This window comes from Stigmatopora argus, chromosome 19, assembly GCF_051989625.1.
Source record: "Stigmatopora argus isolate UIUO_Sarg chromosome 19, RoL_Sarg_1.0, whole genome shotgun sequence".
NCBI lineage: Eukaryota > Metazoa > Chordata > Actinopteri > Syngnathiformes > Syngnathidae > Stigmatopora > Stigmatopora argus.
The window spans coordinates 7,681,282-7,697,467 of record NC_135405.1 but is presented as its reverse complement, the minus strand read 5'-3'; the positions used below and the strand labels follow the sequence as shown (position 1 = coordinate 7,697,467).

The following is a 16,186-nucleotide window of genomic DNA, read 5'->3' as shown; positions in this document are numbered from 1 at the left end:
ATTACAACTTTTGTCGCATGCAAGCCGAAGTCCTGGGTGGAATTCTTTTATGCCCTTTGCCTCTAGTGGACTCCTCCGCATGATGACTTCCAGCCAAGACAAACCATGTTTTACTTTAGTTGAAATAAGGAATATCATTTGACTGAAATATGCTTCTCTCCGCATACACACGCGTAGAACCCTACTGAAGCACATATGTCAATCAAGATAATAATTTGTACAATTGTGACAAATCGGAGGTTGGTGTCATTGAAGAACAATTGTAGGCCGAGTGTCAGGCCAAGAAAAAGACAGAGTCAAAATAATCAAATATAATTTCGTAAATTAACCCTTTACATCACATGTGTCAAAGTGTCGGCCCGGGGGCTAAATCTGGCCCGCTGCATCATTTTGTGTGGCCCGGGAAAGTAAATCATGAGTACCGACTTTCTGTTTTAGGATTAAATTAAAATGAAGAGTAGAGATGTATATTAAATTTTCTGATTTTCCCCCATTTAAATCAATAATTGTAATTTTTTAATCCATTTTTTCTGTTTTTAGTTCAAAAATCATTTTGTAAAATCTAAAAATACAAAAAAAGCCAAAATAGACATTGTTTTAGATCTATAAAAAAACTGAATATTCAGGGATTTTAATCCAGTTCTTTTAATCAATTTATAAAATAAAAATCTAAATATTATATCTAAAATGGTCCGGCCCACATGAAATCGAGTTGACGTTAACGCGGCCCACGAACCAACCCGAGTCTGACACCCCTGCTTTACATGAACATAGCTTTCGTTAATTCCTACCTGCACATTTGGTCCGCGTAATGAGAGGCGGTCCAGCTTTGCCTGTTCCCCCCTCTCCTGGTCGGGTAAGTAAGACTCGGATCTCGTACTCGGTGTCGGGGTCAAGATGCCATAATTTATAGTTGGGGGAGTTGACAGCGTGAGTCTCAATCCAACTGCCTGACGTCATGCGGTACTCCACCTTCAGACAATTCATATTCAGTTATCAAACATCATCCTAAAAGAGATTTCATATATAAATATATCCTGCGCATGAGTGTATACAATGAGACCCAGAATAACTTTGACAGTTAGTACACACCTCTTTGAGTATAATGGGACCATCTCCAAATATGGAGTTAGCATTGAGCTGAATCAGCAGGTAGGTAGGCCCAACGCCAAGCAACTGGGGTGGGGCTATGGGGTGTGGAGGCTCTGGGGGCGAAAAAAACAATGAATAGAATCAACATTAAAAAAAACCTTCAGGGACTCACATGGGAATGATAACACACTAAAAAAAGGCAACAAAAGGAACAGCATTGTCTAGAAATATACTGTAGTCACAGTGATAAAAAGGTGTAGGAAAAGTGAAGCATAATTTAAACAAAGGAAACCTTGATAAAGCATGTAGACCCCCAAAAGCAATCTCTTTTCATGATTGTTTAAAAATGTGCTTTTTATGCTTTTATTCCTGAGAATTTCATACAATTCATCCATTGCATATTTGCACTAAGATATAAAATAAAAGAATATATCGACCAACCATCAATATTGGACTGTTTTTGGGGGTAATATTGTAGGAACCATGCCAAACAAGTTAGTTTTCATCATGGTCAATTAAATATAAAACGTCTGCTTGTGATCGATCTGAATTTTTAGAATCACCCAGCCCTAGTCAGCATGTGTAACGTACTTCATTAAATTAATACACCCTCCTGTATTACCTTATTCTCACAATGATGAATAATTTTTGTTTCGATGTTGCCAAGGATGCAAAAGTAACGTCTCTTGTGATCAAGTGACGGTTCACTGCCTTGTCAAACATTTGCTCAGACAGTTCTGATTCAAACTTTTAGGCTTTAGGGGATGAACATTTTGAACACCTGAGCCTGACGAAACCATTGGAACAATGCCTTCCCCTCATTAAAACAAATCGAAGGTGAGAAAAAACTATATAAAATTCAGAACAGACTCAACAATGAGTGATATAATGGTACACGTTAAAATGGATATTGGATGAACTGAAGTGTTGTGAGACTTGGACCTCTATCTCCATGCTTTTTAGAGATTAATTTCAGGCCTATACCTCGATTCATTCTCTCCTAATAGTAGTAATATCATGCTACATTGTATTTTATAAAGCGCTGTATCGCATTGCCGAACATAATTTGGATTTATTTTCAAACGGCAGCTTGTAGATGTGATGTTTTATGCATCGCTTCGTTTGCCTGGCATGGTGTACAAGTGCATTGAATTATAATGATCATAATATTAAAGCAAGCACAACTTTTTGAAGATGCAGCTCATCAAAAGACAGTCTACCTTCAGTAGAAGGCGTTGGGAGTGCTTTGAACAAAAGTAGCTGTTAGAAAAATGATGAAAAAAAGATTTATTCTACCTATTTTAAGTGGTGGTAAAGCAAAAAAAATGCATCATCCAATGTAATGTGCCTTTAGAAAAGGTAATAATGCTCAACTTTGGACTGGCAAGGAGTAAATATTTTAAATCGTCTTTCTAATGTTTCTTATATTTGTGGGTGTAGTATTAGATATATTAAATACATATATGGGATTAAAAAAAACATTTTTAGTACCCTGTTGTTAGGGATTGTACTCTACTTGATAGTTCAAGTTAACATTTTTAGTACTATTTTTTCGTTCATTTTCTGTATCGCTTATCCTCACAAGGGTCAAAGGGGGTCCTGGAGGCTATTCCAGCTGACTTTGGGCAGCAGGCGGGACACACCCTAAATTGGTTGCACAAGGAGACGGACAACCATTCACGCTCAGGCTCAACTAGTCTATGATGAGAGGAAATCGTAGTACCCGGAGAAAACCCACATAAGCCCGGGGAGAATATGCGAAATCCATTCTGGAAGCTCAGGAACTGGGATCAAACCCTTGAGCTCAGAACTGTGAGACGGGATACTCGGACGTTTCGTCAAAAGACGTTTGGTCCCCGGACGTTTGGTCGACCGGACATTTGGTCGACCGGACGTTTGGTCGGCCGGACATTTGGTCGATCGGCCGTTTGGTAGAACGGGCGTTTGGTAGAACGGACGTTTGGTAGAACGGACGTTTGGTAGAACGGACGTTTGGTAGAATGGACGTTTGGGCGCCGGGTTGTTACTGTTGAAACCAGCTCTCAAAATTATAATCATGAGAGAGAGAGAGAGAGAGAGAGAGAGTGGGTTTAATATCTAAATATCTAATATCAAAATATCAACAGTAAACTCTCTGTCATAATTTGACAGCGAGCGAACCCAGCGACCAAACGTCTGTTCTACCAAACGTCCGTTCTACCAAACGTCCGGTCGACCAAACGTCCGGGGACAAAACGTCTTTCGACGAAACGTCCGGTCACGGTGAGACCGACACACCAACCACTCATCCACCGGGCTGCCCTTATTAGTACTAAAGATCCCAAAATACAAATATTTATAATTACCTCTTGCACACATACATATGCACCTAGATCTCACATTCAGTAAATCAAATAGCTTCTATCTGTATCTCTCACTGTCTTTATGATGCCACAGAAAAATCTGATTGTTCTGCAACCCTATCATAGAAAAATCTTATTTACATAGTGTGTTTGGGTTCATGGTGGCAACACTTCTCTTAATAACATGGTGCAGTACCGTCACATCTCTCTTCCACATGTGCATATGAATGTTTGTTTGTTTGTGTTACAGTTCTTTTGAATGTGTATTTGAGTGCGGCTGTCAGGCTAAGAAGATCTTTTTAGTGTCACATGAAACACTGTAGTTTGACAATATGCTGCCTTGAATTCAAATAATGAAGGTTGAAACTAGTTGGGAAAACTAATGACGTCAGCAATGTGCCAGCTTGAGACAGCATCAAATAAAACCAACATGGGAAAAAAAGTGGGAAGTGAAAGCAAAAAGATCCATGCATTAAAACAGTTTAATCTGTAAGTTTGTATGTCAATGAAAAAAATAAACTAGATTTTAATCTAAACCATAAATAATAGACATAAAAATAAAACAGTAAGATGTTTATGTGGGTCGTGCGACTCCAGAGAACCGAGTGCTGAAGTCGTCTTCTTGTTTTTGATTTCCAGACTTTCTTTTTCAATTATTTGACATTTGTACAGCTGACCTAAAAATTTAACAAATCATCAATGGTGTTGATGTGATGAGTTGGGTTTGTTGTCACATTTGTTTGTATTATTAATCATGCAAGAATCAGTTTTTGGGGTCGCATGTAAATGATAGTAAACAAATACTGGTGAAATGTCAAATTTGTGTTGACTCTGACACAAAAGAAATGCTTTGAGTAGAGTTTTCTTTCCTTTTTTCTCTATATATATTTGATTGATTCCTCTGGCACTCTTTTTGTTCTTAATCCTCATCTCATTTTATTAAATTTTAAATTAAATTCTTATGCAGAGCAAATTTGCCTTTAACTAATGTTATATTCTAATTTTTCACTCTAAATTCATCCCGATCGTATTTTATTGGCTTCCCAATAAGAAGAAAAAAAATGAATATTAAACCCACATTTAAAAAAACAGCAAACAATCATTTTAAGCAAGTTAGAAAAAAAGAAAGGATTGTAAAAAAAAATGCAAAAGTCAATCAATAATGAAAAGATAATAATAATACATTAAAGGAATGAAAAAAATGCATCTGAAGGAAAATATTAAAGCAGGAATTTTTTTTAAACTGAATCAATAAATAGAAGAAGAGGCAACATTTCAGGGCAAAATACCTCAACTAAAATGAATGTATTCAGCACTTTCAAAAGAGAGCAAAACCTGAGGTTAAAAACAAAGAAAGTAAGGAAAAAGCTCAAATTGGCAAAGAAGGAAAAACAGCTCGAAGCATTGGTGACTTGAGCCTGGTAGGCACTGGCATTCTACGTCAGTACACTTGTCAATAAAGTTTAGTTTTCACAAAGCGTAGCTGACATAATTCCGGATGCACTGGAGGACATTGGACCTCCAAAGCAAGAAAGGATGTGTGCAAAGTAGTGATGATCACCAACCACAGAAAGCAAAGGTTCTCTATGCACTCTCGAACCACCTGAAGCCATAACTGTCACTACCACTTGGATGAGTAATGTAAGCCCATTTGAGATCAAAACAGTAAAAACAACATTTAGAAGCGGCCCAATACAGGTTTAGCACAGCTGTACGTGCATGCATGTGACAGTAATATTGGAGGAGCTTTTTAGGCCATGGATTGTGTATAATGCAAGTTGGCACCGTGGTGAGTATGTGTGTGTCATGATGATGTGCCCTGTCACAGTAGGAACCAGAGGGCAAGGCTTTATTAGAGCTGCACTCTGACAAAACAACTACTGACACACACCAACATTTATTTTACAGTGTGTGTGTGTATATATATATATATATATATATATATATATATATATATATATATATATATATATATACATACATATATACACATATGTATATACATATATATACATATACATATATATATATATATATATATATGTATATACATATACATATTCATACATATATACATATATATATATGTATATACATATACATATTCATACATATATACATATACATATATATGTATATATATATACATATATATACACACATATATATACATATACATATATATATATATATAAATATATATATATATATATACATATATATGTATATATATACATATATATACACACATATATATACATATACATATATATATATATATAAAAATATATATATATATATATATATATATATATATATATATATATATATATATATATATATATATATACACACATACACACATACTGAACACACCCACTAACCAGATTCTTTGACTTTCTTATGACTTCGAAACATGCCTCACGGAGGGCTACATTACCATATTATTTTTTTCCCCTCTTCTGTCCAATTTAAAACATTTTGAAATGTTTTTTTCCTCATGAATGGCAACATTTCCTAACCTTTTTGCCTACTGTTAATGAGGCAAAAGATTATTTACCTGCATATTTCTATTCTATATCATGGGGCAAAAAAAACCTACTTGCTATAAGTCTATTTGTGAGCTAAATTTGATGAATAGACGTGGAAAAGCTGCCAATAAAATGATTTGCTAACAAAGATCTTTGTTCTGCCTGCTTGCCAAAGACAAACGCATCTCCACAGGGGTGACATGTGAATCCCAAGTCAGAACTCCCATCATGCATTTGTGCCCGTAAAAATGTGTTCTGGGCTCTGATCTTGATAGACACCGGGCCGCGCACACACAAACAGAGGTGGGGGGTGCAGATAATGGAACATCTCTGTCATCTACATAAATATCTGTGGACTGGGCCTGTGTGTACCTCCTAGGAGGCAATCTCACAGTCACCCAGCGGACCACTTGCAGACACTGGAAATGAAAGATAGATCGATGTCCCACTGCTGAACATTTTCAATGTATACAAGTCATATCTGGAACCGCACCTGCTTTCTTTTCGTCTGTTTTCCCAGATTAGCATAGATTCATTTCACAAAGCCTAATTTCCCCCAACTCCCTCAGCAGATTTCACAAAGGGATGTATATTTAAATGCGGGATGAGTATTAAAAGAAAAATACCCAGCATAAACGCAGTGTTAATGCAGCTTAGTTCTTCTGTCAATATAAAGTATATATGATCCGCATAAATATTAAAATTGCATATATTTTAAGAGGAATGTTTTTTTCCCCAATACATTCATTGCCCTCTGCTTTTACGTCTGTTTTTTTTAAATAAATAAACATGAAGTTGCTCCCCTTCAACATTCCCGCAAGCTACCATAATTTTTTGTGATACCTTTCACACATCCAGATGAGATTCATATATACTCATTTTTGTGGTTGCTTATACTCCTCAGAGATGCTTGCTTATGCATCCATTCACAGCTTGATGTCAAGCATAAAATGCACCTGCAATGCAACACATTAGAATCTGCATGTATTTTCATCATTATTGTCACATCTATAAGGATGGCATTCAATAATTGGAAAGCAGGCGCCTGCTGTGTCTCACTTTCCCTTTTAAGGGGATAAACAAAAGAACACTATTCATGCAAAAGATCAGAAATATGCATGTTTTTCTAACAGTTTGTGGATAAGCATAATAATCGGACTAACAGCGGCCACTAAAAAAATGCAACGCTTCGCTCAGTGCTCGTAGATATCTGTTATACACGAAAGAGATGCGGCAAAAAAGACAGTGCACTACAATGATAAACAGCCTCTCATGTCTTGGCCACCTGGCTTTCTCGCATCTTGAAATTTTTCTCGTATCTAGAGATAATTATTTGCTCAAAATTTTCCTCGTATCTCGAAATGCTCGTATGTAGAGGTGCTCGTATGTAGAGGTGCTCGTATGTAGAGGTACCACTGTACTTAGTTCAGTTGGAACGACAGCTGATTATTTTGGTGAGTAAAAGACTATAATTTCAGGTCCTGAGTCAAAGATTGGGATATTGTGCTCAAACTGATGCAAATACATTAGAAATTTAAGAAATACTTAATTAACTCTAAATACTAAATCATTACACTTTATAATTGCCCATGACCTCGCTCCCACCTGCTTGTGTTGTTTCCAGTCATTAAACAAATAAGATCACCTCCAGTGAATATTCTAATGAAAAATTCTTTCTTAAATGTTTCTCAATCATTTTCAGTACGCATACTAATCTTGCTTGTTGCCTCAAAATTCAAACATCGTGATGGACCATGAAAAATGCTCTTATCTGAGTTAGTTAATATTCATGTTCATCATGTTTTTTTCCACAGCTGCCGAATCGTACGTAGAATAATAAATATGAGACTATTCCCCTGTTTACATATTCAGACATAGCACTCATTCTGATATGGGTGTATTCTTTGGATAATGAGGCGACTATTTACATTTAACATTTTTCCCCCCTCTCTACCTCTATTCTATCCACAGCCCTTTCTGTCACCCCTGAATGTCGCTTGCCTTTAGCCTGTGTTTCTATGCGCTCCCTGGGAGATCATTTTAATATGTGACCTATTCAATGTGAATGAATAAAGAATCTTTTTCCAAACACACATCGGTGACACCTTATTAACCACATGTCAACTGCACATGACAGATGAAGCATGTGTGTACTCCCCCGCAGACGCGCACCCAAAGCGCCCGTGTTAGTCAATACAGTCAAAGATAGTAAGATTAGTATGATTCTATAATTTTCCATGCAAGCATAAAAAAAAGAAAAATACTATTATTTTGACTTGAAAATTATTGCAACCTTCTGTTAAAAACAGTTTTACCATTCTTTTTTGGATTGCTTTTACCAAGTTTAGTATATTTACTTTGACTGAAGAAAAAATGACAGTTTACCCTAAAATTTTATTGTTCAAATTTATCTGGGTGTCGTACTGGTGAGAATTAGAGGAATGTGGCGAATTGAAAATTCTTGGCCAAAACCGAAAAAGGAGGCCGAAAACAATTAGAAAATTAGATTATTATTTTTTTATCTTTACATAAAAACTAAATTAAGCCAATTATTAAAATTCAATTTAACTTTTTAGTCATTTATCCAATTTTACTTGTTTCAAAACGAACTGTTAAAAAGTTTAGAATTACCAAAATATCTATTTGAATATATTTGTTTTCTAATCACTGATCAATTGCCACCATATCGTGAGCTCTTGTAGATCAGTTATAATCAAAAGCTCACCTCTGACGATAAGACCGGCAAAATTGGACACTCCCGAGCCACGCTCCGACTGGGTGACGCAGCGGTACAGGTCTTGATCCTGATTGGTGACTTCGTCGAGATGGAATGAGGCAGAGAATCGTCGATGGTTGATATTCTTCCTGTGAGACACAGGGATATCTTCTCCATTTCGCCGCTATAGAAGAGAGATGGACACAGGTACAGGGTAAAGAGTCTTGTTCTCAAGGTCTCGCGGCGGAGCTGCAGCCTTCTTTACAAACACATGCCTCAGTGACAGTAGGTTTGGAGGTCATGAATACAATACAGCTGAAATGAAATCAATGACTATTAACCTCTGTGGTGTTAGCTTCTTACCTAATTTCGATTTCATTAACCATGTTCTTAGTACACATTCTTTATTGTGTATTGCTGTGTGCATTCATGTGTTGAATAGATACTATTTTTATTCATTCACATTTATTAAGCCACATTGTCATTTAACCCACAACATAGCAGTATCTATTTTCGAGGTATAAGAGCGTAAATACAAGGAAAAAATAAGTCCACAGTTGTCAATCGTGGCAATGCAGTGACAGGGTCCAAATTCCAGTGGATATATAGATGAAAAACACTTCTGCATAATACATATTAAGCAATCAAATTAATAAAGTATATTTGTCGGGAATTACGCAAGCCTTGTGCTGCAAAGGGAATTCACAAACAAACCCAAAACCAATTGTTCTGTGCATGCCTTTACCTGAAGCCAAAGCTTATTGTTGGATGTATCCCGTCCAGTGGCGATACACTGAAAAGTGGCATTCTGCCCAGCGTTCACCTCAACATCTCCAAGGCGCAGGAAATGAGGGGATTTATCTGAAGAAAAACAACAACATCAGAAAAAAATAAAGAATTCAGGACCCTTTATTATGTCCGGGCTGCGTTTGCGTTGCTCGGAATTCACACTGCTCCCAGACAGGAGCAGAACATGTACAAACAATGTAGGCACTTTAGGACATTTTGTAACCTGCAGCGATATGTTCACTATTACTACGATTAGATTTTAGAGGAGTCAGAAAGAGCTGGAACCCAACATTGCCAGTGGCTGGTAAGATCACTGTCACAATGTCACAGCTTCTAATACTTAAGCGCCACACTAAGGTATGGAATAAGCCTTTTGAACCCATGAAGAGGCTGTGTGGCTATTTTTATTCTAGGGATGCGATTGCAATCATAGATAACAGCTGAAAACACACACACACATATGCGTGCACCAGCACACAAACCTGTGTGTGTGAGTCCAGAAATGCAGCTGTGAGAATGAATGCTTCCACTGTGGAAGTTTGTGTATTGAGAGTTGCAACTCTCTTAATATTCACACCACTTCCAGGTCACTTTACTGACAAAATTTGACAACCTCAAACAGAGCCGAGGGACAACTTCGGGATACATTTTACTAAAGTGACTCCAAATCAATTCCATCCATTAAAAGGCAGGCCTTTGTAAAAAAAATGTGTCATTACTACGGATAGACACATGCCAAAACAGGATTTTAATTGGTCGTTTTCCTCTGGTCGCACCCTGCAGATGCCTGTCTATGGATTTAGATGAAGTCGCACACGCTCACAAGTGTTTCAGGATGAGGCTTCTGGCATCGCGGAGACACAGAAGAGAAAAAGAGCTTTGGAACGTAACATGAATTTAAAAAGCAGCGCGACCCCCATCACTTTCCTGTCAACACAGGACAAGACAGCTACTGTTCGCTTCGTGTGTGTGCCCGGAGTGTGTGTGTATGGGATGTGTGTGTGTCTGTAGTAAGAGAAAGAGAGCTGAGTGGTCAGAATCGCTTCTCTCCATGATTGACCTAATACCATTTCATTTCCCGCTTCACTCCCTCCAGCCCCCCACTCCAGTTTCTCTCTTCTCTACCTCGCAGTCTTCACGCTTGTGTTCTATTTCTTTCGTTTACCGACTACAACTTGTCACCTCTTGCCACATCCCTCCCTTCTTTGAGTCACCTTCCACTCATTTCCACTTATCTGTCCATTCAACTGCGGCAGAAACCATCCTCGGTTCGGTCTAATTAGTAGCCGAAGCTATAAGCGTTGAATCAGCGAACTACGACTAATTGCTGCCATGCTAATGACTCACCGCATGGGTAGCTGAGCACCTGAACGTCATCTATAACGATGAAGCCGGTCTTCCTGTCCGAAACCTCTGCTTCAAATATGACCTGTGGACAGAAAAGAAATGTGTTGCACTTTTACAATAAAGCAGAAATGACAAAGGCCATTGAGTTTTAAAACTGCATGTAATTGAATACAGGTATGAAAAACATTGACTCTACACAGTCAATTGTACTTTGGAGTTTATCCAGAATAGTCCTAAAAATGGTTTACTTGGGAGTAAAAATCAATATGTGTAAACTACAAATCTTCAGTTTAAAGACTGTCGGGGGTATAAACCCCACTAGTGTCTTGACTTAGGGAAGTGAAAGAATTAATACTTAATGCAGTTAAAATGATGAAATAACGTATCAAATATGTGAAATAATAAATTTTAAATAATGTCAAATTTTCTCTACAAAATGGAGTAAAAACCCTTTTTGTATTACATGAAAATATGACCAGCTAAATGAAGTGGGGGTTTTACCATTGTCACCATTTAAAAATGATAGGACAACTTTAGTAAATAGATTCCATTGGATCCATATTTACATGTCAAAGAAATAGAACAAGGTAGATTTGAAACAGGAGGAAGTTGATGAAACCCTAAGCTGAGGTGTAGATAAAAATAACACTACGTGGTCTGCTGTTTTGATTTATATATTCAGACCAACAGCCCACCAAGATTAATAGTTCTTCCAGTTAGACCAGAGTAATCTTCTTTGGTGAACATAAAATGCCTGACAGCTAAATGATAAAATATATAAATAAATAAAAACTACTCAAAGTGTGCAGAATGAAGCCAGCCTATATAAATGTGCTTCTCATTCCACTCCCATCACTCTTTTATTACCCTTTACCATTTCATCATATTCTTGTGGTTTATTTTTCTCAATCTACATTTATTTGGCCAAGCTGGGAAACCAAAGCGAACTTCAATTGACCATACACTTTGGCTGCTGAGATGTTGATTCCTAGAACATTACATACTCTCTAGTGCACCACAAGTATGAAATTGCCTCTCTTTTTACCCATGTGTAACAGCAACATGGTTCCAAATTCATAAAATATAAAGCTGAAGCTGTAAGCGTGTCATGTGACTTCCCTCAAACCACGCCCTGCTCGTGTGCAAAATGTCAATAGACTACCTCTACTTGTTACAACGTAAAAAACTGTTGCTATGTTGCATCACTTTTCATTTAAGTTTAAGATTTTCCCCACAAGTATACATTTTAATGGTCATGCCATCTTTTTAAATACTGTTTAGGAGCACTGCACTAAAAAAATCTGAGAGGCAGTTGCTATCTAAACATGAGTGGGTATGAACCAGTTGCTGTAATTTGTCAAGAGTGAGGGCATCCATTAACTGTTTACCCGTGACATGTTTCACCCTCGACTGCTAATTTATGATAATCATTCTGCCCACATTGCTCACAAAATCAGACAACTAGTCACAAATGCATAATAAAAGTGAAGATTTCTATAAATGTCAAAACCAACAAAGTGTAACAAAAGTCCATAGTTGCTGAGGTCACATATTTACATATCGAAAGGTTCACGTAAGATTTATTAAAAAAAAAACAATTTATGAATGGAGATTTGTCAAAAATGCCTTCGCAGAGAATCGAGATCAGCTCAACGTGGTATTAGTCATGTAATGTATTCATTAATCGGTAAATGTTCAAAAGTATCCAAAGTACTTAGGATGTTTGAAAGCATGAATCAAGATTAATGGAGAATTCTTTGCTAGGGCACTAGGGGTGCATTTACACCCACTCCTCAGGCTTATTATCATTCAAGCTTAAACAGAAGCGTGTTTGAACATGAAATGGTGCCGTCATAACCTCAAACCAAAGAACCCGTTTCATACCATGAAAAAAAAAAACTCTATAAGCCCTCAGCAAACAAGAACTGATTACGTTCAATTACAACATGTTGACACGGGTTTCAGGCAGGCCTGTCCTCTCACAGTCACCGAGGGCTGCACGGGCACCAGATGGGTCATTTGGACGATTCTTCCACCCTTCACTTTACAGTACTGAGATTGAGTCCCCAGGCTACGCATATTAATCAGGAAGCGTGTATGCATGTCCTGACACTGACACTCATCTGCCACATGCAAGTCAGGAACAGCCTAGAACTATTTAGAAATGCGGACTATTCAAACTATTGTTAATATGATCTTAAAAGGTAAAAAAAGCTGTTTGACTACTAAAAAAAGTAAAAACACAAAACAAAGCTGTGATATCCCACATGGTTACACAAATGCAAGTGCACGTACATGCAAGCTGTTGCCCCATAGCTTCTCACTACGTGTTTCTTGCCTGATCGTCACCTCCTGAGCCTCAGTCAACACAAATAAATCAGTAGCCTGCCTCACAGCATGTACTGTTTGTTTTTGAGGCAGTGTGTTGTTTGTGTTCATCTGACCACTAAAGAAGTGAAAGTATGTGAACCTAATCAATCAGTTTATCAACCAGTCGCGGGGGAGAAAGGTCATTGATGGTCATTTTAGTTATATGCAAATGATCATCATTAAAGCGACAGCAATAAAAAGGTATATTAAAATAATGTGTAAAAGCCATTGCGACAGATTCAACATTGTTTTTCTCACTGCCCTTGATGTAGTGTCCAGGTGTGCCGATAGGCTCACTCTGAAAGAGTGAATTATGTGCAAACACAACCGTTAATGAATAAATGAGGAAGTAGTTCACCTGGTATTCGTTTGGCCAAAAGGTAGAGACGGCCAGTTCAGCTTTCAGCCAGTCTTTACCTAAAAAAACACAAACAAAAACAATGATGAATTTTCAGGTAGCTGTAAGAAAAGTAAATCACACAAGAATTTGATTGGTGTTAGATAGTGCTGGGCGATAGAGAAACTATCGTCGATTGTGATATAGACCATCTTGGATCATTTTCCAATTGTTTTGAATGCATGAAAGCAAATGTGCTATAAGATAGAATAGAAAATTAATTTTGACAATAGTACATATGCTATTGTCTTTTTTTTTTCAATATACTATGTCATCATATCACCCAGCACTAGTGGTTGAGGTTTTACCGGTGTATGTTGTTACATTCCATATTGGATTGGCCAGGGGACCCTTGTTAACCTGTGGGTCAAATGGAACAAAAAAAGTTTCAAAACTATGCTAATTGGATTTGTTGATTGTTGTGTCTACTTATCTATTGATTAACTGTTTTATCCATGTTTCAAATAGCTCAAAACACTATGTTCAGTGGAAAAACAATCTGATTTGAATGATTACTGCTAGGAATGATTACAAGCAATTCACACAGTAACTTTAACATGTGAAAGAAAGAAAAAAATACACAATTAAGACATTACCTTCACTAAGACATTAAGTGTACCAGGACTGGAACCATCAGCGCTGATGAGTTGATAGTTAAAGTCAATGCAGTGAGTGTCATTCTCTTTCATCACTGGGAGCTGGAACCTTGCCTTCTCCCCAACTTCATACTGAGACATGTCCACAAACATGTAGGAACCTGGACAAAGAGGTATCCTGCATTAAGTTTTGATGAATGGACTTGCAGCTTCAGCATACTTCATAAGAGCCTTGTACTCATTATGTTTAGTTTGTTTGAACTTACCCCTTCGACTTTGACCTTTACTTACACTTTTAAAGACTTACTGTAAAACCCAGCCACAATTGAAAGTATTTATAGTCTTGACCATCCATTTAAGACTTTGAAGCAATATTGAGTTAGTAGTTTCCTTGTCAATTGCTGTCAGCACCCATCCATTTACTCTCATTTAATTTGGCCTAAGCACGCAGTAATAACCCTTTTCAACTACTTTTGCATTTTCTCAAAAAGTTTTTAGTGTTGTAAAGGATACTCATTGGGCATGAACATGTATATAACTTTAATAATTGGTTAACTGACTGTGAAGAAATCTGTAAACTTTCCTTTTCAAACAATGTGCCAAAATTGAGTGCACGACAATAATGCATCAAGATGCTTTTGGATCATTTTTTTTAACTGTGAAAAGGACAATAGGACATCTTGTAAGAGAGGAGAAATTAAGCCACACCCACATTTTGCCCGATGTATTTCACTGTAAAAAATACAGTGGCATTGACAAGAACGGATCTAGATCATTTAATAATCAGCTTAGAGCTCAACAGATGTTGTTGCAGTGAAAGATGCGATGACGTGATCCTTGGGCGTAATCTCCCATTTGAAAATATCATGGATTGCCTAAAATATGCCAATATCTGAGAAAAATGCTAAATACAGTTTATGCAAATACATACTACATTTGTTGGACAACTTGGACATTTTATAGGTTTAATTAACAGTGAATATATATATATATATATATATTGGTGCCTTCACCACACACAATAGCATGCAAAACTGACTTTTTCTGCTCCAATTATGTAAACACAATGCTACATTCTTGCCAGTTAATTCTATTTTCCAGTTAGAATGTGCACAATATGAATGCTCCGATTGGCAATAGGACAGTAGTGATTATCTGTCATTGTTCAGCTAATCTACAGTGAGAATAGATTGTTCTCGACAAGAATAGGAGGGCAAACAGTAGCAAATTTTCAATTGGAGCACAAAACCCATCTGCATTGAGCGCCCACGTGCTCTTTATTCCAATCATTGCCCTTTCTGTTTTCATCTCTTCTTCATCCACATGAACACTGAGAGCAGTCTATCTTATTGAGAAGTCTTTTAAAAAAAACTTGTAAGTGAAAAGCAAAAAACAGCATGACTTCCTCCTGTGTGGACAGACAGTATCCACAAAAACCTGACAGGGACCTCTGAGAAACACTCAATTTTTTGTCTCTCTCACTTACGCATGCAACCTGCTCCTGGTATCAAAATGATACTTAGTGACATGAGGTGGAATGAAGGTGCCAAGACTGTGTGCTCGCTAAAAATACATGTATCAGTCACAGACTTACGTTACGACCCCAGATATGTCACAACACACGCCTTGGCAAGATATAACATTTCAGTTGATATACACATCACAGACTAGGCAAACTAAATTATAGCCATTTTTAAATGATTAAATCAATATTTTACAGTCAACACATCAGGGCACAACTATAAGGTATACAGGCTAAAATACCATACAACCAAACTTGATGAAGATAGAAGAAATAAAAATAAACAGAACATATGCCATCATTGGTAGCAACTACATAACATTGGTGTGAAACCAATGATCCGAGTGCCATACATGGATGGACCTCCATCATTTGATCCAGCATTCTAAAGATAAATAGCATCTAATAGCACAGTAGCCTTGCCCTTGCTGTGTAACAATACATATCTTATCGTGAGGACAACCATGACAAAATGCCTGACAGG

General features: G+C 37.2%; 1 protein-coding gene across 16 annotated transcripts in view; it reads right to left on the bottom strand.

The window, feature by feature from the left end:
- Positions 1 to 16,186, bottom strand: part of ptprk (protein tyrosine phosphatase receptor type K) — a 75,252-nt gene that overhangs the window by 30,887 nt on the left and 28,179 nt on the right. For all 16 annotated transcript variants that reach the window (XM_077586532.1, XM_077586535.1, XM_077586534.1 and 13 more), the window contains exons 4-11: positions 14,181 to 14,341; positions 13,893 to 13,944; positions 13,546 to 13,604; positions 10,818 to 10,899; positions 9,427 to 9,542; positions 8,691 to 8,865; positions 1,093 to 1,205; positions 792 to 972 (exon numbers count right to left, since the gene is read on the bottom strand). In XM_077586532.1, the coding sequence (XP_077442658.1) occupies positions 792 to 972; positions 1,093 to 1,205; positions 8,691 to 8,865; positions 9,427 to 9,542; positions 10,818 to 10,899; positions 13,546 to 13,604; positions 13,893 to 13,944; positions 14,181 to 14,341 (939 nt within the window). The remainder of the gene's footprint in view (positions 1 to 791; positions 973 to 1,092; positions 1,206 to 8,690; positions 8,866 to 9,426; positions 9,543 to 10,817; positions 10,900 to 13,545; positions 13,605 to 13,892; positions 13,945 to 14,180; positions 14,342 to 16,186) is intronic.